Source organism: Phyllopteryx taeniolatus, chromosome 4 (assembly GCF_024500385.1).
Source record: "Phyllopteryx taeniolatus isolate TA_2022b chromosome 4, UOR_Ptae_1.2, whole genome shotgun sequence".
Lineage (NCBI taxonomy): Eukaryota > Metazoa > Chordata > Actinopteri > Syngnathiformes > Syngnathidae > Phyllopteryx > Phyllopteryx taeniolatus.
Window position 1 is genome coordinate 10,801,419 of NC_084505.1, and position 26,382 is coordinate 10,827,800.

Here is a 26,382-nt window from a genome sequence, read left to right on the forward strand (position 1 = left end):
AGAGACACATGCAAGAAAATAAGATTATACATAAAAAACTATAAGGTATATTTCTATGCTGCTGCTTACAGGAAACTAGGACACACACACGCAATGATCATCAAAATCTAGTCTGTAGAAATACTGAACACAAACAAAATGGCACCCTTACAGAAAAGCATTGTTGTATATGCTTCTAATATATAGATGTGGTGTTCATAACTTACTTCTGTGGAAGGAATCTCATTGTAGAGGTACAGAATTTATGAATCATCTTGTGGAAAGTCAGAAACTAATACCAATTGCTACATGCGCAGGTCATCATCTTCTTGGGTTCAGTGAGCTAACACAAAACGCTGATCAGTGTGCAGTTGTAGCAGCAAAGGTTTAAAGACCAGATTACGCTCCTGCTTTTGTAATTTAAAAAATATATAATAATATTTTTTTTTTTTATAATTACTTACTGGCAACTGTGTTGTCAGTAAGTTACTTTAAAAACCCAGTGAAATGTTTAACAGTGTCAAAATGGTATATGTTGATAAACGATATACAGTATGTTACATATGCAGTATTTCTACACTACTTAAATAAAAAGTGGTCAAATGTACCTCTCAAAACAGGGGCAGCAGAACAACTTGTGGAGTGGGGGGCACAGTGCTCAGGGGGCAGTTCCAACCTAGAGGCCAACAATGCTCAAATGCGTACTGATGTTCATGTTACTCTTTGATGAGTTGCTACATGTAATTATGCTACTCATACGCAACATATGCTCAGGTAGGCAGTACCCAGTGCAATAGATAAGGGGTGTGAAAACATACTGTACGTGATAAAAGAGGCAAAGGGGCACATCAAAAGCAGGCCAAAAATTGGGGGGTGCGTGCCCCCAGTGCTCCCTTGGTTCCGACGCCTCTGTTCTCAACGCTGTACATTGACCAATTTTAAAATAGTCTAAGTACATACCAGGAAGGGACTGAATACATCATATTTGTATGAAACAAGGAACAATTGCACAACACTATAAAGCAGAGATTCAACAACCATACAGTCAAACCTTTATCTAAATCTTGAGAGATCATTGAGTGCAAGCCCTCATTTTCAATGTTACATACTGAGGAAGTAGGATAGAAACAAAACAACAACAGAACAAACAGTATTTAACAGTTTCATTCAAAAGCAAATAGTCCTTGATCATAATATTGAATAAGAATTTAATGATTCTGAGTCCATTATTGATACTGCTTATCAATCAGATTTGTTATTGCTTCTCATTGGGTGAGGGAGTGGAATAATAGAAATAGGTGTCATTGCATCAACTCTTTCATGTCTTTAACTCTGGACAGAAGATACAGTATATCCACTAATATACTCATAATCTGTTATGCATCCTTATAAAAAAAAATTTTTAAGTAGGGGACTTACTTCTCAAAGTATGTCAAGAGACCAAAGACTTAATGCAGTTTTTGCATACCTTACAAGATCTCAGAGTGCCTAAGGATATTGTCCAGTTCCACTCTTATTGGTCCAGAGAAAATGAAATAGTTGGGTTTTTAGACCAACTGATACCACAACTTTAAACACTGAGACAGAGTGTCCTAAATTTATAATTCCTGCAAGGATATCAGCTCTTTTAATCAACATTACAAATAACTGGTTCGAAATTTATTTTTATTTTTTTTGTATTGCCATCCCTAGGGTCTGTTATAGGGTCTTCCAGGAAGATGCAGCAGAAAAACTGAAAGTGCTTCTACCAAATTCAGTTAGTCTATAGGGAACTTAGACCTGCCACAGGAATTTGGTCTTATCACTTGCACATACAGTACAGGAGCTGTACCAACATTTATGCCTTTACAAAGATAATAATGCTTGATTTTGATTGATTTTTATTCGTCATAGTTTGTGGTGGAATAAAACAATGATTCATCCTGCAAGATGCCTCTCACATTTCAACTATTGGTAGCTAACTGAAGTAACCGTAATAACACTCAATAAGATGCAGTGCAATTCTACATCACTTCAAACTTTGATTATCATAACTAAAGGCTGCAAATGTATTTATGGTTGTTTCTGAATGAGCAGATTAGGTGTAAAAGTGGATGGAGTATTGCAAATATGCATGTTTTAAATGTATTATTTAATACTTTCAAAGAATGTTCATCAGAATGTTTTACACAAATAATACATACAATAAGTAAGTGTATATGCAATGCTAACTCCATACAACTTTGGCGTTTTCAGTATTTGAGAGTAGCTTGGCTCGTTATGTCTTTTTAGTCCTTCTTGAGCTCACCTAAATGCAGAGTACCACTTGTTTTCTGAGAAAATGTAGTTTATTTTGGAGGCAGAGCAGAATACCATGCACTGACTATTCCATTGTTAAAGTGCTCCTATGATAGCATCAACTACAGTACAGCAAAGTATTCCTGTCAACATCTCAGTGAATTGCTGTGATTTTTTTCTAGGGCATGCATACGTATACAGACTATAAATTAGCCATGGGTACGATGAATGGTTAAATGCCATTTTTAACACCAAGTTTGCATCTTTAGTTCATGCACACTCTTTCTTTGTTTTCAGGAAGTAGTTTTGTCTCAAAGAGGAGCCCAAGTTCCAGCTTTATGTTGTATTGATTTTGGTGGCCATACACACATGTGCACACACAGCTGCCCCCCTCCCTGGGGAGTTGCTTTGATAAATGACTTGACAGTGAGTTAGTGTGTGCTTTGTGTGTATGTGTATGTGTATGGTTTTGAGTCCATATGTGATCACTAAGCAGATAATTTTGTACTCATGTCTATTTATCCAAAACGACAAAAGGGCAGAGGCATTGTGGAACAGAATTGTTATTTTATTTAGGCTGTATATGTGTGTGTTTGCATGTGTTTAAATCTAAAACACCAGATACAGAAGCTTTGAGTGTATGGAGTGCATCCTTACTCTAGCTTTCCCCTGATTCATTAGTATTTATGACCAGAAAATAACTTTCACCCCCAAAGGATCGATCAGCATCGCCTCCAGGCTGATCAGATCCTGATATATTAGCTATTGATCTGGTCACAATGAAGACATCAACTACAATGACACAATTCCACATGAGGTGCAAAGTGAAGCGTTCCCATGGTCACATGACTATCCTAGACGATTACTCGGTTTACTGCTTCCTTAATAGCATAGGGCAGAGTGAATCCAACCATGTAAGAATTATTTCTGTATGTAGGAGGTGCATGGAGGAGGCCCCGAGGGTACCACCCCCCGCCCAACCTGTACCCACCTACACAAAGAAATTACTGATTGAATGGCTGCATAAGGGTATAACTAAATAGCCTAAAGGTTAATGTTGTAAATTGTTGTCAGATTGGTCTGGCAGAACTATAGTGTATGAAAAAGAAATTATATCAAAGTCATTCATTGATTCATCTTCCTTACCGCTTATCCTCACTAGAGTCGCGGGCGTACTGGAGCCTATCCCAGCTATCTTCGGGCGAGAGGGGGGTTATACCCTGGACTGGTCACCAGCCAATCGCAGGGCACATATAAACAAACAACCATTGGCACTCACATCCACACCTACGGGCAATTTAGAGTCTTCAATTAACCTACCATGCATGTTTTTGGGATCTGGGTGGAAACCGGAGTAACCGAAAAAAACACATGTAGGCACGGGGAGAACATGCAAACTCCACACAGGCGAGGCCGGATTTGAACCCGGGCCCTCAGAACTGTGAGGTTTCAGGTTTCATTAAAGGTCGAAGTTCCACAAATAATGTCAGACGTCGAATAAATTTAATAAGCAGGTCGCAGCGTAAAAATCTAAAAGCGATCATGATATCACTTGACGCAGGGAAAGCTTTCGATAAAGTTAACTGGTCTTTCCTGTTTCCAGTACTTCGCAAATTTGGCTTTGGAGACTCATTTATACATCGGATAGCAGCATAATACAACTCGCCAAAAGCGACAATCACCACGAACTGAAGTTTTACTCTACAAAGAGGAATCAGACAAGGGTGCCTGCCCACTTTCACCAATGCTATTTGCAATATTCATCGAACCACGCCAATGGCAGAATACAAAATCAATTTGAATGCAGATGACATTCTTCTTTACAAATACCCAAGTCATCTCATCAAGCCGTCTTCAATCTCATAAAGACATAATCACATATTAATAAATATAAACAATCTATCAATATTAATCTCTGGTTAAATCTCATCATAGAATATATTGCATTAGTAAAAAATCTCTGCAGAAATAAATAAATCAATTCCATAATTACCGAGATAGCTGGTCACCCTTCAACATGCTGAACCTTGATCTTTGATTCCTCTGCCTGGGTAGAATGTCATCTGACAATAACAATATTATATTGTAAATGTAATAGTCTTCTGTATTTGTTGTTGTTGTTGATACTGTAGTAATTGTTTTATTTTCTCCTTATTTATTTACTTTTTCTCTTTCCCACACTTTAGACTGATTTCCACAGTGAAAGAACACATGCACAGATTGGGGATTTTCTCTTCTTGACCCTGTGCTTGTGGTGCTGGCATCTGTGAGGGCAGGATTTCCTTTACTCCTTCCGGCCTTTGAGGGGGGCGGGGGTAACTGTACCGGTCTCCCAATGTGTGATGGTGGCCGATTCGCTCATGTTCCGCAGGTGCTAGGGTGGTGCCAACTGGCGTCCACGTTGGTTCCTCGTTCCGACTGCTGGTGGGGTACGGTGGAGGTGGCCTGCAGGAGCCATGCATTTTAATCACTCACTTAGCACACTCTCACACCTTTCACTGAAAGTATTTTTTTCACTAATCACATCTTGGGGGGCTGGTGCAGGGTCAGGGGGATGCGGACGTCGGACTGGGATTCAGTACATCAGTGCTGGTTCCCGGTCTAGGCGCTTTCCTCCTCCGCCCTGCCCGGCTGGGGGTAATTTGGGCCGCTGCGGCCTCATTCGGGTGGCCGGTTTTGGGGCGCCTCGGTGGAGCCGGTGAACCACCCTGGGTCCCTTGGTGTGGGTGGTGGCCCATCCACTGGGCTGCTCTCGGGCTGGCTCCTGGGCCCGACCCCGGCTCTCGGCGGGGTGGGGTGGGGTCCTCAGCCCCCGTGGTCCAGGCGCATCAATTACAAGTCACTTATTATTATGCATGCGAGACGGTGTCAAATCACTTGCATGTGTCCGCAGATACTCACCTCTTGGACTTATTCGCTTGGTGTGGGGCCACTCACTCATTGCGATAAATAACTCATAACTATGTGAACTTCCTAGGTATCCCCTCACTTGCACTCTACTTCTAAAGATGTTTAGAATTTACAGAGCCACTCCCACTTCAGTTGTACAGGCGGGTCCACTACCTACTAGGCATATAATGATTTACTTTCCTCATCTTTATTACAGATAATGTCCTGTCTTTTGTTGTCTTCACTTCCTATATTATTTAGTTATCTTTTCACTGTCTCTCCCCTTTTGTTTTTTCCGTCCTTTAAAACTTTGTTCTGTTCGACTGAAATTTTGAATAAAAATCCATCAGAATAAAAAGAAACACAGTGGCATCTTAAAAACTCTACTGCGGGACAGTAAAACCAGCATAAAGGGGATAGAGATCATCCTTTCTGTTTAACTTAACCGCCGAACAGGACAGAAACATCTATAAAATATAAAAAATAAGGAACATTCCATTGCTAATATAGTTTGTTACATTGGCCAGCACTTCTGGCTGAAATCTGATTGGACAAAACAATAATCTAACATCATGTACAACATGAACTGGAAGTAGTGCAGCAAAGAGAAATGCTCCAAAAAGAAGAGAATAGACTGTTGGGAATAAAGTAATACAATTTCATTGAACTAATACCGTATTAGAATTTAGGTTGTAAATGAAGGTCAGGGCTTCTGATAGTGTTGCCCGCTCACCACTGACTCACTATGATGTGATGGCCAGTGGCCTCAACATGTTAATTAATGAATCTGGCAAAATATGATTACAGCATAAACTCTGATTCCTTGACTTGTGTTTCTGGGTTGGTCTTAAATCAGCATTTTTCACAAATTCTGTTCATCGCGACACCAGCTTCCGCATGAGGCACATCTCGCGATAGAGTCCAAGTCACGCGACAGCTCCAAGCTGTCCGCCAAGTTCCGAACTACAACAGTTTAGCGGCATCACTAACAGCAACAATGGCCGCTTTCCGCAGAGTTGCAGCGCTGGCATTGAAGCTCAACCTGTGCTCTGTGTCAAGAAACGAGCTGGCCGGGCGTCAGACTGCCGCAAGGGCGCGGAAGTGTCGCACCTTCGGCCTTTGTCTGGCGACGGGAGGTGCCGTGGCGCTTTATTTCTACGAGGACAGGGGCTGGAGGAGGACGATGGGGACTCGCAGCATCCACCGTTTGCTGCCATCCATCCCAGCCGTTGAAGCCAAAGAGAAGGTGGGTGGCTGACCGGTACGCTACTGTTTGTTCAAGGTAACATGACGGCTGTGTGGCTTCATAACACATCTTTACTTTACGTCACCAGGAGGGCCTCGTTTTTGTTTTTGTTTTTTTTTCTTTCTCCATCCTTTGTGAAAGAAAGCCTCGACTATTGTCACATCGCACCTCACAAATGTTTCCTGTTAGCCGTATACAATATGTACTGCCGTCTGTTCCCAAACGCTTTGCTCGCTATCTGGGGCGCACATGCAGCAATGGCGCTCTCCGAGCGAGCTGGTGCTGAAGTGGCAACAAGAGCACTGAATTGAAATTTGAGATGCAGGAGTACAGCGATAGCACGGTGAACCAGTGGTTAGAACGTCTGACTCGCAGTTCTGACTTTCGGGGTTTTGAGTCTTGGCTCCGACATTCTTGGGGTTTACATGTTCTTTCCGCGCTTGCGTGGCTTTTCTCTTCCACCAACATTCCAAAAATATTAATATTAGGATTATTTGGTTCATTCAACACTTGAAATCAGTTTTTCCAGCCTTTATTGGCAACATATTTTATATTAGAAAAAAATCTCAGGGCACATCACCAAACAAAAATGTCTCAAAAAGTGGATACACAGGTTAATTATTGCACCTTCTGCCATCTAGTGGACGAGCATTGAATTGTTTTTCCTGTCACCATAACGCCACAGGCATAGCTAGAGCAGCACATATCAGAATCAGAATCATAATCGTCTTTATTTGCCAAGTATGTCCAAAACACACAAGGAATTTGTCTCCGGTAGTTGGAGCCGCTCTAGTACAACAGACAGTCAATTTACAGAACACTTTGGAGACAGAGACATTGACAAAAAACAATTGTGCAAAAAGATGCAGAGTCCTCTAGCACTTAGAGCAGTTCGAATAACTAATATTGCAATAGACCGGTGCAATGACCATTGTGCAAGGGGTGCTGAGACTTCAAGGAGTATATGCGGTTTAAAGTGACGAGTAGTGCGATAATCTGGGACAATGTCGGTTGTGCAAATGTTGCAGATACTCCTCAATCAGTGTGCAAATGGAGTAGATGCTACTCTGGCATGAGTGGCCAGTATATGCAAATAGTGCAGCATGGCGAGACAACGACAGTGAGTGCACGAGTAGTACATAATTGGCCCCACAGAAATGTGACAACGAACTCCAGTCAAAAAAAAATTGTGAGCTTGTTGTAATGGAATTATAGGTTAGGTGTTTAAGAAGTTGATCGCAAGAGGGAAGAAGCTGTTGGAATGTCTACTAGTTCTAGTTTGCATTGATCGGTAGCGCCTACCTGAGGGAAGGAACTGGAAGAGCTGGTGACCGGGGTGTGGAGGGTCCGAGAGGATTTTGCACGCCCTTGTCTTAGTTCTGGCAGCGTGCAAGTCCTCAATGGTGGGTAGGGGGGTACCGACAATCCTTTCAGCAGTTTTGATTGTCCGTTGCAGTCGGAGTTTGTGCTTTTTTGTAGCAGCACCAAACCAGACTGTGATGGAAGAACACAGGACTGATTCGATGACCGCTGTGTAGAACTATATTTTATTGGTAATCAAAAAAATATTTTTGAACCAATTAGGTGAAATGTGAAGGGCTGTCACTATAGAATTTTTGAGAATCAATTATTCTATCACTCATTACATCGATGAATCGAATAATTGGATAAAAATGTATTTTGCAATAAAGTTTATAGCACCATCTGTTTTAAAATGTTATTTTCCGATTACTGTTTATTAACCGATTATTGTTGTTTATTTGAAATTTTTTTAATCATACATGCAAATCAGTCGTCTTTCGGGAAAATTCACCGTTTAATTGCTGATGTCATAGGTTTCGTACTCCTTGAACGCTGGCAGCTAGATCCATTCCACACAGCCACCATCCACACACAGATGTAATTTCTGAATATTACTCCGCAGCAGACTAATATGCAAGCACATTGGCCTGAGGTTCCGCCTGTGCGCTCGGGACCTGCTTTGTATAAGTCACAGGAGTTGACGAGACCAGAAAAAACCCTTCAGCAGCTTCTGCTGCTAAGAAGTAACGATACCTTTACTCCGTTACAGTGATCTAAATGTCACTCGCTACTTTTATTTATCAATTTGCTGCTTTATTGCTTATTTATCAACTATTTCGTGCACCAGACTACGACTTCGACTTCCGTATTGGGCACTGTTTGCGCCAATCCAATTTAAGCGCTGCTGATGTTTAAGTCTAGTTCACCAATCAAACGACACAAGAAAGTCACATGACCTCACACAATGTCTTCCATTGGGCATCCTGGGCATAGGTATTAACACTTGATAAGCCAGCCCGGCTGATGGTCGTGCTTACGTGGTGGCCATGTTGGGAAGGTCGTCGTTACCATGAAGGCCACGGCGTGCGACTCGTGTTTACATTTAGACGAACAAAGACAGCAACTTTCATGTATTGTAGTATTTGTCTGGCACTGTATGCCCAAGCGTGGATATTTCAGCACACTTATAACTTGAGAAAACACCGTGTAGTAAATCGCAGATGTTTTTGTTGTTTATTTATTTATAGTTTTTTTTATTGTTAGTGCTAGTTACTATTTTTAATACTACTTTATAATTATTTCACTATGTAATTTCTACTCTTACTCAAGTAATTTATAGGAGGACTACTTTTTACTTTTACTTGAGTTACATTATTGTCAAGTAGCAGTACTCTTACTTGATTACAATATTTGGCTACTCTACCGACCTCTGGAGCGGACATCCTCTATTGCTACTCTTACGTTTAAGCAACATTTTTGCTCATCAGATCAGCCAGTGTCGTATTTGTTGCACTGGTCTTTTGTATTTTTGCTTGAGATGCAATTGGCTGGCGACCGGTTCAGGGTGTACCCCGCCTCCCGCCCAAAGATAGCTGGGATAGGCTCCAGCAGCCCACGACCCTAGTGAGGATAAGTGGTAAAAAAAATTGATGGATGGATGCTGCGGGCCATAGCCCTGGTTGTAGTCCCAGCGGAACCACGAAGCTCACGTAACATTGGTGACAAGAGCTGATCCGCAAGTACATCTTGTATTAATTAGGAAATGCAGCTACAATTATCTAATTAGTTTACAGATGTTAACGTTAAATGTATTAAGCGACGGAGCGATGTTAGGGATTATGTCCCAACACAGAATGAACTAACTTCAAATTCAGAAATGGCCAATAAAAAGTGAAAAATACTGTTCTTAATATTTTCCTGGACGATGCATTTGGGATGAGCCATTGAAGTTGGTAATATCCATCCATCCGTCCATTTTCTGAGCCGCCTATCCTCACAAGGGTCGCGGGAGTGCTGGAGCCTATCCCAGCTATCATCAGGCAGAAGGCGGGGTACACCCTGAACAGGGTGCCAGGGCACATATAAACAAACAACCATTTGCACTCACATTCACACCCACGGACAATTTAGAGTCTTCAAACAACCTACCACACATGTTTTTGGGATGTGGAAGGCAAACCGGAGGGCCTGGAGAAAACCCACGCAGGAGAACATGCAAACTCCACACAGGTCCACCGTGCCGCCAAGTTGGTAATAGTGAAAAATGAATTGAAACAGACAATGATTTTAGTCAATTCTTTTCCAGAATGAGAGTGATTAAAGAGGAGCATGCTAATCATGTGGCACAGCTTGAAGCAGGCATTATGTGCAGGTGGAGATGGACCTGGCTCATGTTTGGAGGCCAGAACAAAAAAAGCTAGGAAATGAGGCAAATTTAGTTTTAATCCTAAATTTGTACATCAATATGTACTTGAGCGGTGTAAATAAATCTTTTTCTGCGTGAAGACAATTTGTTTATTTTGCCTAATTGTACTCTTCAGAGTCTACCAGATTGCTTAATTTATGTTAAAATAATAAAGATTCTCTGCGGGGTCCCGGGGGATCCCTCCCTACAATATTTATTTTTTTGTCACCTTTTTCATGCCTTTGGTGTTTGCATGTCTGTTTAATAATTAAACGAAAGCAAATAAATAACAACTATGCCTCAGCTCTGCGATTGCCTGTTGATCTTTAAGCTGAAATATGAGCTTTTGTGAGAAAGTGCTTTCCATGCACTGTAATTGAATTTCCCCTTGTGGGATAATTAAGGGGACGACTGACACTGTAGTGGTTCACTTGCCTCACAGTGACAGTCTACATGGTTGTCTGTCTCTGTGATTGACAGGCAACCAGTCCAGGGTGTACTCTGTCTTTCGCCTTGATGTCAGCTGGGATGGGCGCCATCTCCTTCCCAATCTGAACAGAAAGGATGGTTGGATGTATGGATGAATGGATGGATGTGATGACTCCCGCATTCAGATTATTGTGGGACAGAAACAATCGATGTCAACATAATACAGCTGCAGAAGTGAGTTTTGGGTATTATATTCCACACCCGGCTCCTGGTGTTCTGCTAGCCCCTTTTTTCTTAACCTCTGACTCCCTCAGAAACTGGGATATTGCAGAGTCTCCTTTATCCCCTTCATTCCGTGTCGGTGCCTGTCTCACAGAACAGCGGAAGAGGAAAACATAGGCTTTGATAGGAAGTGTAAAGGGGCTTAAGACATGTTGAAAGTCTTGCCAGAAGAATGAAAGCTTTTATAGCCATTTGCCTCCATTGTCGGTTTATGTAGGTGTAATGGCCTAGTGGTATTCTACATTTGTTCTTGTACTGTATAACTACATCTGATTTTTATCTGCTTTGAGCTGAATGTTTGGAAGGAACAGTGATAATTATGTAGCCTAAAGGAAGAACACCTGGGTCATCTGCTGTGTGGTCAGAGAAGAAAACTAGGTATTAGGAAGGCTGTTTGTGGCTATACACAGGCATAATACATCACTTTACAAAAAACAGGGAGTTTACATTGGTATTCATCCCTTCCTGCATTGGTATTTATCCCTTGCAGCTTCGCCTTAGAAGTGAACTGCCTTACAACACTTTTTAAACTTTATTCCTTAGTGAGAGTCAAAACCACAGCCTTCTCACGCTTGTCTTTTGCAAGGAGGCAGAGCGCTCATCTCATATTTATGCTCCCTCAGTGAAGGCAGCATCAAAGCTTCATGAATGGATCGGCACGCTCATTAGCATGTTAGCTGAGCTGTGCATAAACCTTGCTGCACTGAGCCCTGTGGCCAAGCAGGTTTAAATTTGGAAAGCTATCTTCTAATTACATAACTTCATGCGGCACAAACTGGTGGCGTAGCACTGCAGCTAATCAAGTTGATGGGCTGGTTGCTCTGAGGTTCTAATCATGTTGAAAGTATACTGAAAAAATGTGTGCCCTTGCAATGAAGCTTGATATACTGCACTAAAGGGTCTAACTCTATTTATAATTTAAAGAAGCTGTGTGCAAAAAACAACAACAAAAAATAAATAAAAATGTTTGAGATCCAGCAAAATATGTTTTAGTCTTGCTTTGTGTACGTGGGGCTGTGTTCTCTACATCAATAAACAATGGATAATATCCTGTATATATAATAGCTGTTTAATCATTTTATTTCTATATTTTGGGCATATGTAAATAAGAGGAGAAGTCCCTGGCTGTAGGTATGGCTGCTATGACAGAGTAATGGCAGTAGTACAGTGACAAATAATAATCATACAGCTTTGGTCTGGCCATCTGGAGCCTATACTGTTATTGTAATCATCTACCCTGATGTATATTTAAGTGTATTATTTTTTTTCTTTGTTTTGTTCTACAGGCACATCCGATGGACTTTGAGGAAGGAGACGTGCACATGTCGTCCCACGAGCATCGTTTCCGTATGTTCAGCTCTGTGGAGTATGAAGGGCAGCTCTACATGACTCCTCAGAACTTCATTGAGTCAGGTCACCATGAGTGAACCAAGGAGTATGTATAGCATTGTTTTCTACACATGAAACACAAAGAAGGAGGGGCTTAATCTGTTGAGGCCTTTTTAATTGTTACTAATGGTGTAGACATCAGCACATGTTTCCATGAGTAAAAGAAAGCATGTTTTTGTATAAATTCTTATGGGCACTTTTGTTTTGAAATATAAATCAAATGAACTTATATTGAGACATGAACACAAAATTCCATCGACTGTATTCTCTAAAATGGTGACCTCTGCTCTAATAGTGCCCTAAGTCAATTAATCACTAGGTACATCATCCAATTGAAAAAATAAAAGCCAGACCTCAATTGATGCCTAATTTTTGGCATCATATTTATAATGTAGCTGGGCGGTCGGGTCAGACCCGCAGGAGTCTAGCCTCTTACTGTCATTAAAGGAACAAAGGACAGGACCCAAAATGCACGACTCCAATTCAATTAAATTCCATTCAGGGCCCAACGAACCTGGGAGCGATCTTCCGGGACTCCACCCGGAGTGGAAGATGCTTGGTGGAGTGCCAAACTCGCTGAACAACTTTGTAGTTTGGGGCCGGTGTCCTCCTACGGTCAGCTGTGGTCTTGTAGGACCATCCTTGGCGTTGCAGCATTTGGCGGGCTCGCTCCCAGGTCCTCCTGCAGCGTCTCACCGAGGTTCCAATGCAGATGGAACCGTGGATTCTGGGGCTATGGCAGGAAATAGAGATGGTTGGTAACCATGCACAATGTGAAAAGGCGATAGACCAGTGGATGCAGAGGGGAGAGAATTGTGATGTGAGACATCGGAGCCCAGTCTCCAGGTCTTGGTTCAGCCTCTCAGTTTGTCCGTTGGTTTCAGGTTGAAACCCAGAAGACAGACTGACGGTTGAACCTATTAATTTGCAAAATTCCTTCCAAAATTGTGAAACAAATTGGGGGCCCCTATCCGATACCACATTCTTTGGAAAACCATGAAACTTGAATACCTGGTTTATCATCAGCTCGGCAGTTTCTTTAGCTGACAGGAGTTTCGGCAGTGCAATGAAGTGTGCCATCTTAGAGAACCTGTCAACAACTGTGAGAATGGTGGTATTTCCTTTAGAGGCCAGTAATCCTGTCACAAACTCTACGGAAATGTCTGACCAAGGACGTTGTGGTATTGGCAGGGGTCGCAATTCCCCAGAAGGACGTTAATGAGAGGGCTTGTTAGCAGCACATACCTGGCAAGCATTGACGTAATGGATAATATTTCGTCAAACATTAGGCCACCAAAAGCGCTGTTCGACCACAGATTTCGTTTTGGCAATGCCTGGGTGACATACAGTCCTGTTAGTGTGAGTCCAGTGGAAAACTCTTCCCCTTAAGGTCGGGACCACATAAAGCCTGTTTTCAGGGCAATCTTCAGGGCTAAGAGTGTTCTTCAGAACCTCTTTTACTGCAGTTTCAATGTCCCAAACAAAAGCAGAAATGAAACATGACTTGGACAAAATGGTTTTAGGGTCGGCCAAAGAATTCTCTACGCGGAAAATACGCGATAAAGCATCTGTCTTACCATTTTTAGAACCAGGTCAGTTCTAAACACAAAACAACAATTTTAGCTTCTGAAAAGCTGACTGACAAAGCGGGTTCCACACAAAGGGTCTGTGTGGCGAGGTCAGATCATGCAAAGGCGAGGCTATTGAACTGAAATTTCTAATGAACTTTCTGTAGAAATTTGCGAACCCTATGACATATAGTTCATTCTGCAGTAACTGCTACAACACAGAGCGGAAATGAATGATGTGAGTCTCCTCATCCGGGGAGAATATAAAAATATCGTCCAAATATGCAAAAACGTATACATTCAACATGTCACGCAAGACATCATTGACAAAGTTTTGGAAAACTGCTGGAGCGTTAGTTAGTCCAAAAGGCATTACCAAATACTCATAATATCCTGTTGGTGTGTTGAATGCTGTTTTCCATTCATTCCCCCTCCCTTATCCTGACTAGATGATATGCATTTCTCAAGTCTAGTTTGGTGAAAACCTTGGCTCCCTCCAGGAACTCAAAGGCGGTGGAGATGAGAGGAAGAGGGTACCTGTTTTTCACAATTATTTCATTGAGACCCCGGTAATCGATACAGGGTCGCAGGGTCTTGTCCTTCTTGTCCACAACGAAAAATCTTGCTCCCACAAGGGATGAAGGTGGGCGAATGATCCCGGCTGGCAGTGATTCTTCCACATACTCCTTCATGGCCATGTGTTCCGGCCCTGAAAGAGAGAACAACCTCCCCCGTGGAGGTGTGGTTCCAGGCAGCAAGTCGACTGCACAGGCATAAGGTCTGTGGGGTGGAAGGGATTTGGCTTTGGACTTGGAAAAAACTTCTTTAATGTCATGGTAACAGGTGGGCACTTGAGACAAGTCAGGATCCTCAGATGGGGTCTGTGGAAACATAAACCTGAACATTACATGGAGGCTTGAAACAGTTCTGGGCGCAGTTGCTGCCCCATGACATAACATGCCCAGAGGACCAGTCAATGTGAGGGTTATGTAATTTTAACCAAGGGTTTTCTAAAATAAGGTCATAATTCATAGCGTCAAAAACATGAAAAACTAATGCATTCTGAGTGAGAATCAGGAAATGTTCATGTGAGTGTTTGGGTGCGGTGAGTGATCTTGCCCATAAAACAGCCGTCTGCAGCATAAGCATTGCGGTGGCGTCTTACTTGAAAGGTTCTAAGGTGCATACGTCTAACGAGGAGAGAGTTGAGTAAATTTGCGTCAGAACCACAGTCAATAAATAAAGATGTATGAATCTCTTGATCTGGAGAGCATAGTGTTACTTTAGGAAGAACCTGGGTAGGGTCTTCATTAAAGATATTTAGACTCACCGCTCCCGTGCCCTTGTGCCACCGGCAACTTTGAGGTGACAGTTGGTCACGGAATGAGCCAACTGCCCGCAGTAGAAGCACCGCCCTTCCCTCAGCCGGTGTTGACATTCCTCAGGGGAGAGACGGAACCTGCCCAGTTGCATGGGTACATCCGTGGTGACGCTAGCCAGTGGATTGAGACTGGCAACAGGGGATCTGCCTTCGTTTGGCTGGTCACCGAGGCTCGTCCTCCAAGTGCGCGGTGACGCATCCTTCCGCCGATCTCCGTCCAGCTCGCGATCCAAAAGCCTTTTGTCGATCTTTATGGCGAGAGCAATGAGAGTGTCCAAGTCGGTCGGCAGGTCTAGTGGGACCAAACGATCCTTGACGGCAGGGGATAGTCCTCGAAAAAATGCATCGAGTAGTGCCCTGTTGTTCCACTGACTCTCAGCTGCTAGAATGCAAAACTCAATCGCGTAATCTGACACCCTGCGCTTGCCTTGTTGTAAGGTAACAAGGGAGCGAGCTGCCTCACGATCTGGTGTGGAATACTGAAAAACTTGTCTATACAAAAGATGCCCAAGAATGACACGCGGCAGAATTGCGGCTCCATTCAGCAGTAGCCCACGCATGACCAGTCAGGTGGGAAATAACAAAAGCTATCTTTGCCCGCTCGATGGGGAAGGCAGCTGCCTGCAGCTCAGAGTGGAGTTCGCACTGCGTGATGAACGGTTTAATATTCCCAAAATCTCCAGAGAACCTCTCCGCTCGAGAGAGCTGTGGGCAGACAGCAGCGGATGTGGCAGGTGGCTGCATGGTGGCTGCTTCACATGGAAACGGTGGTACAGTGGCGGCATCGGGTGCTGTGCCAGCTGGTTCCTTCTTCTGAACCATATTCATTAGAACTTCAAACTGTGAGGCCACCTGTCTCATCATAGTGTCCTGATGCTCTGACAGTCCCTTTAGATGAAGGTGGAGGGCAGCAAGCTGCTCATCCTGCTTCGAGATGCGTTGACCCTGCGCTTGAAGGGCTTTGCGCACCGGGTCTGAGTCTGCTGGGTCCATGTTATGGCATCTTTCTCAGGAACAGGTGTGTACGAGACAGGGGGAAGACAACCATAACACACACCCATGACACTTACGTCACACGCTATGCTAATTTTTAGTACTCACACTGTACATACTCTGCACATTGGGCACACTCATATCTCATTCAGGGTCCCCTGGGGGACTGGCACCAGGTGGGGCGGGCGCCGGGCCGTGTGCATGCACATCTGTGGTGGTTTCCGGTCTGGTTGTCCCCCCCCCCCCTTCATTGCTCTGCCGGTCCTCCAGTTTTAATGCATCATACACCCTTCTGTGGGGGGGGGGGTGGCGGGGTCGGGTCGGGGACACTCCGGCCTGCTCCCTGGCCCGCCATGCCTTTCTCCGGCGGGTTTTTAATGCACTACATACATGCTGGTTGGCCTGAGGGAGGGGGCGGAGGTGAGTGGTGACGGTTGCGGGTCAGCATTGCCGTCTAGCCTCACCCCCACCGGTTTCTGCAATTTTAATGCACTACACCCCGCCACACACAATCAGGGTACAGAGATAATGGTTGCCAGTCGGGGGACCTGTTAACCATAGTAATAGGGTGGGTGGTGGGTTTTCACATTTTTCTTTGGGTTGACTCCTGAGGCCTGCACCCCCCCACCCACCTTTTGTTTGTCGGGCTGCAGAGGTGGTGGGGGTCCGCCCCCTCTCTTTTGGGCCCCGCCTTCCTCTCCTCTCTCTTCGTGCCCTCACCCATCCTTGCTTACGACGGGCGCTTAGCATGGGCTCGCTTTGGCGGGCTATGACCGTTTTTGGGTGGCTGCTGGCTCGAGCGTTGGGCCCTGTTGGTGGTGGGGCACCCATGCTCTCCGGGGGTGGTGGGGCCTGCGGCGGCAGGGGGGCTCGCTGTGTGGGGGCGCATGGGGGGTGGTGGTCCGGTGGCCGTGCCCTTCACTTTGGGACAGGTGCTTCGGTCAGGCTCGGGACCTCCCTGGGTCCTGGGGGTAGGTGGCGTCCCCCTGGTTGGGTCCTCTGCTGGACGGGCTCGCTGACTTGCCCCCCCTCCTTATGGGTCTGGGGGGGCTCACCCTTCCTCGATGTGCCGGCTCAGCAACTCCGTACACCAGTTGACTAACATGCATGTGATACGGTGTTCATTCACTTATAAGTTCGATCGACATGCTATAGGCTTTAATAGCTTGTGCTGGGACAACTAATAACAACACAGGTTATACTAACATATCAATTCACAGGTTCTTACAGGTGTTTAGAGACTCAAAAAGAATCCCACCGCACCACTCGTCAGTAGCACTGCGTTGCTCATTTCCCCACATCCTGCCCTGCCCTTTTTGGTCCTCTCTTATCTTGTTAGTTATTGCATGTCCTTACCGGGGGTGTGTCGCCACTCCCAATCTACAAATGACTGTTGTAATGTTACTTGTTTTCAAATATCGAAACTGTTTCACTATTGTTCTGCTGTGGTTCTCACCCTTAGTCCCCTTGTCCACTCTATCCCTTTGTCTGTCCCCTAAAACCCCTTTCTGTCCGACTGCATTTTCAATAAACACAGAATAATATATATATATATAAATAAGCAGAGGGAGTATTTCAAACTCCCCTGTTGCACAGCAAAACTGTTCTAGCACAAGGCATACAGATCCACCATTCTGCAAGGCCATGGCTTGGACAGGACAGGTTTAAAAAACAAAAAAAATTTGCCGGGCCAACCTCAAAGGAGAGATGGGCTTACAGCTTTTGTTTAGTCTGAGGTTAATGTTACTCAGACACATAACCACATTAACACTGACATACACAGACCTCCCTTTAGTCAACATTCCATTTGTTCCCATTTTTGCTTTATTAGATCTAATAGCATCCAAACTTCTGGAACTTACTTGGATTCTACCCTTTTCATCAGTTTTCCTCACACAATATATTTTTAAAATTCTATGCTTAAGTGGGCAGTTGTTGCATGCAAACTATGCACCTGTATGGGTGTTTACATTTGTGCTGGTCCTGACATATGATACTGCCACACATACCTTCTCAGCAGCCGACATCCTCTAATGCCCTCTTTGAAGTTGAATTAAGATGAACTTTGTTGTATAAAACAGAACAAAAGTAGTATGTGCTTTTACTGGGACATTCCACCTACGACAGAGACGAACACAGGGCACTTTAGATGGGCCTGTGATGATCACAGTTGTATATAGTACAGTGACTCTGTGTTTGTGTGTGTGTATGTGTGTGTGTCTGTGTGTGTACGGGAATGCGTGCGTGTGTTGTTGTGACTGTAGCGTGCACATTAAGACCCATTTGTAGATAATACAGATGGTATCTGACAGAGCCCACCCAAACCTTCTCTTTTCTCTTCTTTTTCTCGCTTTTGTATGGCTCCCTGGCAGACAAGAGGACTTGGAGGTCCCTGACCAAACAGGTGGGAGACACACTCTAAAAGCTTCTTTCTACCTCCATGATGTGGTTGTCTGTTTAAATCTCAAATTTGTTTATGAGACTTCCTAATTAACTCCCATATAAGGTATATGATGATGTTAGTTTCATATCATGTTCATAGTGAGATATACAGTAGTACTGATTATCATTTTACTACATTTGTTTGATCAATATGAGGAAAATCAACAGTCAATTAATCAACAGTTTTTTTTAATCTGTTAATTTTATTGGAACCTGACTACCTGTCTTATTGTTCTGAACTACTCCTGCATTGACCAATAATCATGCCTGGAGCGTTTGTGCCATAGGGACGGCCTGAGTGGAAGTTGCTCAGCTTCCAATAGTTGATGCTGTGGTGTTCTTTTTTTAGAAACGAGTTGAGAATGAATCAACAGCGCCTCTGCTGGTTGCAGCCAAAACTGCACTCCGTTTGAACTCAGTTACCTCAAAATATAATCAATTTACAATCAATTTCACTCAATCCACCCAATTCTGCACTGTTAGAGGTTTTATATGGTTTTTACAATGACTTACTGGCATCAGTGTCGCCAGTAAGTTACTTATATATATATATATATAAATAATTAAAAAAACTTAAAAAAGAGGGAGGGGAATAGTCTGAATTGGATTCTGGAGTCAGGCACCACTTGATACATTGTAATCATACACAAGCTGCAAATCGTTCAAAGTACTGTGCACTATTTGCGCAATACTAGTAGATTAGTTTACCTGAATCAGGTGACACTGCAAGAGCAGCAATTGGCTCCTGTCTCTTGACCCCTGCATTGAGCTTCCTCCCATGAACACATACTGTGACTACTTAATCCATATGTATAGACCCTTTCCAAAAAATTTGATTAGCATGGAACAGTTTATTTATTTCCATAATTCCATTGAAAAAGTTAAACTTTCATAGATTATAGCTTCAGGGTCCACAATTTAAACAATTTCAAGTATTTATTTGTTTATTTTTACATTATTTAGGCTTCCAGCTCATAAAACCCACGAAATTAGGAATTCAAAAAATTAGAATACTGTGAAGAAATCACAATTCTCAATTTTTGTAGAAAAAAATAAAGAAATTAGGGTCTCATTAAATCAATTAAAATATGGTACTTTCAAAACGATATGTTAATCAATACTTGGTTTGAAATCCCTTTGCTTTAATCACTGCCTCGATGTGCTGTGGCATTGAGGCAATGAGCCTGTGGCTTTGCCTGGGAGTTATGGAAGCCCAGATTTCCTTGATGCTTCCTGTCAGTTCTTCTTTGTTTTTGGGTCTGGTGCCCCTCATTTTCCTCTTGATAATACCCCTGGGTTCTCAATGGGGTTTAGATCTGGCTTGTTGGCTAGCCAGTCAAGCACTGTGATGACATGGGCTTCAAACCAGGTTTTGGTGCTTCTGGCGGCATGGGCAGGGGCCAGGTCCTGCTGGAAGATGAAATCTGTATCTGCATACAGATCCTCAGCAGAAGGAATCATGAAGTCCTCTAAAACATTCTGGTAGACTGTTGCTGTCATGGCCCCATGTTTCAAGTTGTTTTTCTTTGTGTTGCAGTGTCTGGGTGAGCAAAGGTGGGCGTTGACATCGGTGACGCACCTGTCATGCATTGTAATCATCAGCCTTTTTAGGGGGCACCGTGACAGTGTGTGGGCGTCGGAATATTCACTCGTTTTTGCCCCGTGTTTGCCGCCGTTTTGACCGCTGTCCAAATTTAGGCTCAATACGATTATACCACACGGACCGTTTGTCGTGTCTCCCTGCGTTATCTGTTTTTGATTCTCTCTGGTTGTGAGTTCCTTTAGTTTTGTATGTCTCGACATCACATGCTCTGCCATTTAATTAAAATTGTTCGGACCTCTTACCTGGAGTCTATTTTTTGGTATCTGCCCTTACAGCATTGCCGCTCATGACAGTTGCAGTGACCTTGAATTTAAGAAAGCAGAGTTTCCCGACACCTGCACTGGACATTGCACCCCAAATCATGACTGACTGTGGATATTTCACACTGGACCTCAAGCAGCTTGGGTTCTGTTCTTCACCCATCTTTCTCCAAACCCTTGGACCTTGATTCCCAAATGAAAGGCACGCTTTACTTTCATCAGAAAAGAGGACCTTGGACCACTGGACAACAGTCCAGTCCTTCTTCTCCTTAGCCCAGTTGAGACGCTTCCTACGTTGGCTCAGGCTCAGAAGTGGCTTGACCCGAGGAATCCAACAGTTGTAGCCCATCTCCCGGATGCGTCTGAATGTGGTGGTTTTTGAAGCTGTGACTCCCGCCTCATTCCACTCTTTCTGGATCTCTGCTAGATTCTTGAATCTTCTGTGTTTGATAATCTGCTGAAACCACGGTCATCTCTTTTGCTGGTGCATCTTCTCCTGCCACATTTTGTCCTTCCACTAGACTTTCCGTTGATATCCTTAGATACAGCACTCTGTGAACAGCCAGCCTCCTTAGCTATGAACTTTTGTGGCTTACTCGTCTTATGGAGGGTATCAATGATGGTCTTCTGGCCAGTTGTCAAGTCTGCAGTCTTCTCCATGTTGAACCCAACTGAGACAATTTAACCTTACTGAAGCAATTTGATGACACCTGGGGAAACCTGTGCAGGTGCTTTGAGTTTAGTAGATGATTTGTGTGTGACACTCAGTTTAAAACATTTATGGCCTGCAAAATCTGGGCTCATTTCTTCACAGTATTAACATTTTTTAAATTCCCGATTTTGTGGGTTTTATGAACTTGAAGCCCAAATTATGTAAAAATAAACAAATAAATACTTAAAATTGTTTACATTGTGGACCCTGAATCTATAATCTATGATAGTTCAACTTTTTGAATGGAATTATGAAAATAAACTTTTCCATGATATAATTTTTTTTTGGAAAGGGTCTGTATATAATAGAAGTATATAAATCGATGCTTTTCTGCAATGGTGCCGTATTGTTAGTGTTCAGTATTGCTATACAACCGATTTTTATGATCATTCTCTTGCGTATATTATCGTATTTTGTTGCATGTGTCTCTTGTTATATACGCGTGTCTTATTGCTTATTGCTTATTGCTTATGCTTAAACATTGTGGAGCCATGAATATCACAATGCATGCTGGGAACATACAGAATATTACAGTACACTTAGACTTCGCTGTAAATTCTCGTTATTTACCACATACCATGCAGTAAAATACATGGGATTTTGGTTGATATTACACACTATAAACAGAGCGTTATGTAGCGTATATGGGTTGAAATGAAAACGTAATGGTGACACGGTGGACGACTGGTTAGAGCGTCTGCCTCACAGTTCTGTGGACCGGGGTTCAATCCCCGGCCCCGGCTGTGTGGAGTTTGCATGTTCTCCCCGTGCCTGGGTGCGTTTTCTCCGGGCACTCCGGTTTCCTCCCACATCCCAAAAACATGCATGGTAGGTTAATTGACAACTCTAAATTGCCCGTAGGTGTGAATGTGAGTGCGAATGGTTGTTTGTTTCTATGTGCCCTGCGATTGGCTGGCAACCAGTTCAGGGTGTACCCCGCCTCCTGCCCGTTGATAGCTGGGTTAGGTTCCAGCACACCCGCGACCCTAGTGAGGAGAAGCAGCTCAGAAAATGGATGGATGAAAACGTAATAAATTTACAAGAAAAGAATAAGCTGGAAGCGACGCCTGCGTTACTTCTGGTTTAGCGTAATTTTAAATGTAATCGTTAAAATCAAACTAATCTGTCTCGTAAAGGGGCACCGCATCACTTTTTATATGTATAAAATGTAGGGAAAGTGACGAGAAACCTTTTTATCAGTCTCGTAATCTGAAGGTTGCTACACGTTGTGAAATTTTTAGTTCTCGATGACAGAGGCTTACTTAAACTCCGAACACACACAAAATACAACCAAGAGTGGAATTGTATAGAATATTTAAGGACATCTACAACGGATCTAGAGGGAAACACACAAAGGGGTCTAACTAAAGAAATAAAATAACACTAAGAATGATAAAGAGAAGGAAAATAGGTGTACGAAAAGGGAAATAGAACATTGTGTGTTGGATTAAAGTTGAAAACACGAGCGTTTAACGCATTCATTCCGGACGGGAAACAGTGGGAGGACAAAGTTGAGATTTTATCTGGAGCTAGTAATTTCCCTGATATTATTAGGCACTAATATTGTACAGTCTGGCAAACACTTGCAGTGTCTCCTCACGAAGTACATCAGATGGTCTCTGGGAGTAGTCTCTCTGGGCGCGTCTCAGAAGCACGGAGACAGGGTTGGTTGCAGAAGAAAAAGATACACAAAAATGGAACAAAAACAAACGAGGCGGAAGAAGAAAAATTGTTGTTCGTCACGCCTCGTTGGGAGAATATGACCGTTTCTCTTCCTGCCTTTTCAGGGGCTCGCTAGCTGTTTTAGAGCGATCATGCTTGGCTGGAAGCATACCTGGTACCTTAGTAGCAGCTGCTCTGATCGCCTAGCGTTGGCTCATGGATAGGCTGGGAAGCCGAGTCTGTTCTCATCCCGGCCTTCGCGGTTACTGAGCCGTGTGCCCGAACAAAAGAAAGGGGAGGGGTGAGGGGTGGTTGAGGCCAGGCCGTGGCTGGCTAGATGCCAGCCAGAACACGAAGAGAGGAAGACAAAAGAGAGAAAAACACACGTGCCAAAAACACCAGAGCATCCAGAAGGCGGGAGTTAAGAGTTAAATACCCTGGAGGGGGGGCATGTGCAAGAGGGACGGAGAAGCCTCGGGAAGATCACACCCATCAGCTTGAATCTTGTCTCATTTTTGACCCATAAAATGGGTTTAAAAATCAACCTCAACTTTGTACTCTCTTTACTCAGAGGTCAAGCGTATCGGACTGACTGGTTAAACTTTGGTTTTGGCAGATCAACTGCTTATGGTTCAAATCACATTTCATGCTGCTTTGAGTCAAATCAAGACAAACAATTCTCAAAATCTCGCAATTGCGCTTGTAAAGTTGACACATTGACAAAGACATCAAGGCATACATTTGGAATATTTCTGCAGAGTTCGTGAAATATCAGACATTTATCCCTTGGTGAAACATCAAATGAGAGTCCCCCGGTTCGACTTTGCAGTTCCTCTCTACGCCAGTGGGTGTCCCCTTGTCCCAGCAATTGTTCCTATTCAAAGACAGGTGGTCCGGTGGAAACATCTGGGGGCCTTTGATGCTTGGCAGTTCAGACTTTGAGGGTAGATGTTAATTAGTTTAGGGTCCACTAGGCATCTTCTTGAGGCAGTCTCACAGCAGGGCCGCTGGGAAGAATGCAGTTTATCAAGATTGGGGGGGTTCTGGCAACTGGGTCAGAGTCACTACAGTGATTATATGCTTTTTTTTAAAAATCAATGTTTTTTTTGCATTGTGGTGCTGATGAGTCACACATGGAAAACAGGAGCTCTTTTGACTTGGGAAGAATTGGTCCACATTGAGCAATTGTAAAGAAGCTCACACTTGTACTGTATCTTATGCAACTGACAAGTCACCAGGTAACTGTTTGCTTAGCGTCTGTTAGCATACAGCTAAACTTACCGGGATGTCACTATCGCACACAACCCACAATCAGGGTTTCATGATAACAAAGTGCCACGTACCGTAAATGTAACACGAAAGTTAAATAAGACACACATTCAGCGAGCTACGGGTAACTTAACACACATTATTCATGTTACGTTAATCATGATCATTCATGAACATTAAGGATTAATGTCTTTATTACAGCAACAGTTCAACATTTCAAGGTGCTGGGAGCCACACGGCTTCTGCCGCAAAATACAGTAACTTTGTGTGACATCAACCAAAATCTCATGATGCAGTGGAAACTAGTTAATTAATGTATAATCACGTTGAAATATTTTCTGTATGGTATGTGCTAAACAACTGTAGAACTTACAAGAATGTCTTTAACAGTGTGACATTAAGAATGTCCTCTAGCACAGTGGACTCTCTCTTACAAATTTGATTTTCAGAAATTAAATCCTTAATTTAAATTCAACTTAAAAAGGTGTGAATGTGAGTGCGAATGGTTGTTTTTATGTGTCCTGCGATTGGCTGCCAACCAGTTCAGGGTGTACCCCACATCCTGCCCGATGATAGCTGGGATAGGCTCCAGCATGCCCGCGACCCTAGTGAGGAGAAGTGGCTCAGAAAATGGATGGATGGATGGATGATCGAAATGGTCTTGAAAAAGTCCTAATACATGTTCAATTTGTCTTCCTGTATTATATGCACATCCCTAATATGTAGAAAAACATAAAATGCTGTATATACACTAAGTATGGTTGGGATGTTATAGGTAACCAACGGTATGGTCTGTACCTCCGTTTTTGGGCCACTGTTCAGTACATTTTCAGCATGTGTTTTGTGCATAAAGAGACCCATTTTTTTTTCTCTCTCAAAATGATCTTTTTATGTTTTTGGATAGGACAGTAGCTGCATGTAGACATTGTGAATGAAACCTATTTACCAATATCTATGGGAATCTTTACAAGTGACCTTAATTCATATTTTTTCAGGAGCTGGAGAAAATCTTATCAGATACTCCCCCTGTATGGAGAGGATCCTCCAAACTATTCCGTAACCTGAGAGAACGAGGTATGCACACACACACACATGAATGTATACTGTATATGCATAACTGCACACACACTGCACACATGCTACAAATCGAAAAGCCACCTTGCGCACTTAAACTATTATTTGTAACTGTTATCTGAGTAAGTGAAATGGTTAAATAATTGTCGAACGATCATAACAGACTGAATTGTGATTTTGGTGTTAGTGTTTTATTTTCCACATTATTTACTTCACTTGGTGAAGATTACATTTATCAATCTGTGAGGCTCACAGCTCAAACACTATATTTTACTTAGTTTCAGGGCTTACCTGCCAATGTGTGTGTTCGTGTTAGTCACAGTAGGTGTCTCTAATCCGGGGTTGGAGGCATGCTGTCCCTCCTGACAGCCAAACAACCTGCTGACCAAACTAAAAATAAACCACCTCTTCTCTCCTTTCCTTCCTCCTCTCCTTTCCTCATATAAGTATACAATACCAAAGAGATAGCATATTATAGCAACCCCCCTGTCTAAAAGGGGATGTATACCTGTGGGCATTACGCCTTTTAATGTTGCAATATGTCAGTTAATGTCCTGATATGTATGCAATACAAACTGTGTTTGTCAAGACACGTATTCCCATGCTGCGTTGGAACAGCTAAATTCCTTGGAATGGCTACAGGTTTCTGAGAATGACAAAACTAAATGGAATGCTGTGTGTGTTTCATGTTTGATAATAAGATTCCTTTGTAGTTTTATTATAATCATACTATATAAAAAATACAGTTTGATGTTGTTTAAAAATGTAGTAAGGTTAGGAACAGATATTAATAAAATAATGATATTGCAGAAAGGCATTAAGAATTACCAGCGGCACTATTTTATATCTATCTCGTAGAGGGCCCTTAGTAGTTTGAGTGCATGATTTGATTATTGTGTTGTTCAAGCTACAAGGGGCCGGAGGGTCTTCTGGTCTAAATTAATTCCTTTACACAAAGTAGTTGCGCATTAGGAAACACAAGCCTGTAACTGGTTCTACCTGGTATCACGTTCACCAACACACATCCAAACAGACACGCACACACGTATACATCCACATCCACGAGAAAGCATTGTCCCGTAACACTCAAGCAAGTCACCCTGAACTATCTGGATAATCAGACAGAAATCGAAGAAGAGTGTTAATGGGTCAGAAGCAAGAAAGGATTTAAAACACACACACACACACACACCCTCCCACTCACACAAACACACACACACA

The 26,382-nt window shown here is 43.0% G+C and overlaps 2 protein-coding genes across 2 annotated transcripts in view; one reads left to right on the forward strand and one right to left on the reverse strand.

Moving 5' to 3' along the window:
• The first annotated feature begins 6,052 nt into the window (after positions 1-6,052).
• The window catches only part of LOC133476249 (calcium uptake protein 3, mitochondrial-like), a 40,688-nt gene continuing 20,358 nt past the window's right edge, over positions 6,053-26,382 (forward strand). Inside the window, 5 exon segments of the mRNA XM_061769384.1 lie at positions 6,053-6,391; positions 12,095-12,220; positions 12,222-12,243; positions 18,512-18,543; positions 25,083-25,161. Of these exon segments, the coding sequence (XP_061625368.1) occupies positions 6,143-6,391; positions 12,095-12,220; positions 12,222-12,243; positions 18,512-18,543; positions 25,083-25,161 (508 nt within the window). The 5' untranslated portion in view covers positions 6,053-6,142.
• Positions 12,557-15,119, reverse strand: LOC133476250 (uncharacterized). The gene is made up of 2 exons (XM_061769385.1): positions 14,303-15,119; positions 12,557-12,930 (listed from the first exon to the last, which is right to left on the reverse strand). Exons 1-2 carry the CDS (start codon positions 14,722-14,724, stop codon positions 12,696-12,698), a joined length of 657 nt encoding a protein of 218 aa, XP_061625369.1. The 5' UTR covers positions 14,725-15,119; the 3' UTR covers positions 12,557-12,695.

What these genes read in the sequence shown, in the direction of transcription:
- LOC133476250 (XM_061769385.1), bottom strand. Translation starts at nt 14,724, where the DNA reads ATGTTATGTCATGGGGCAGCAACTGCGCCCAGAACTGTTTCAAGCCTC. An exon ending in GAAATAATTGTGAAAAACAG is followed by an intron (nt 12,931 to 14,302) that starts GTACCCTCTTCC and finishes TTCCTGCCATAG; the next exon opens with CCCCAGAATCCACGGTTCCA.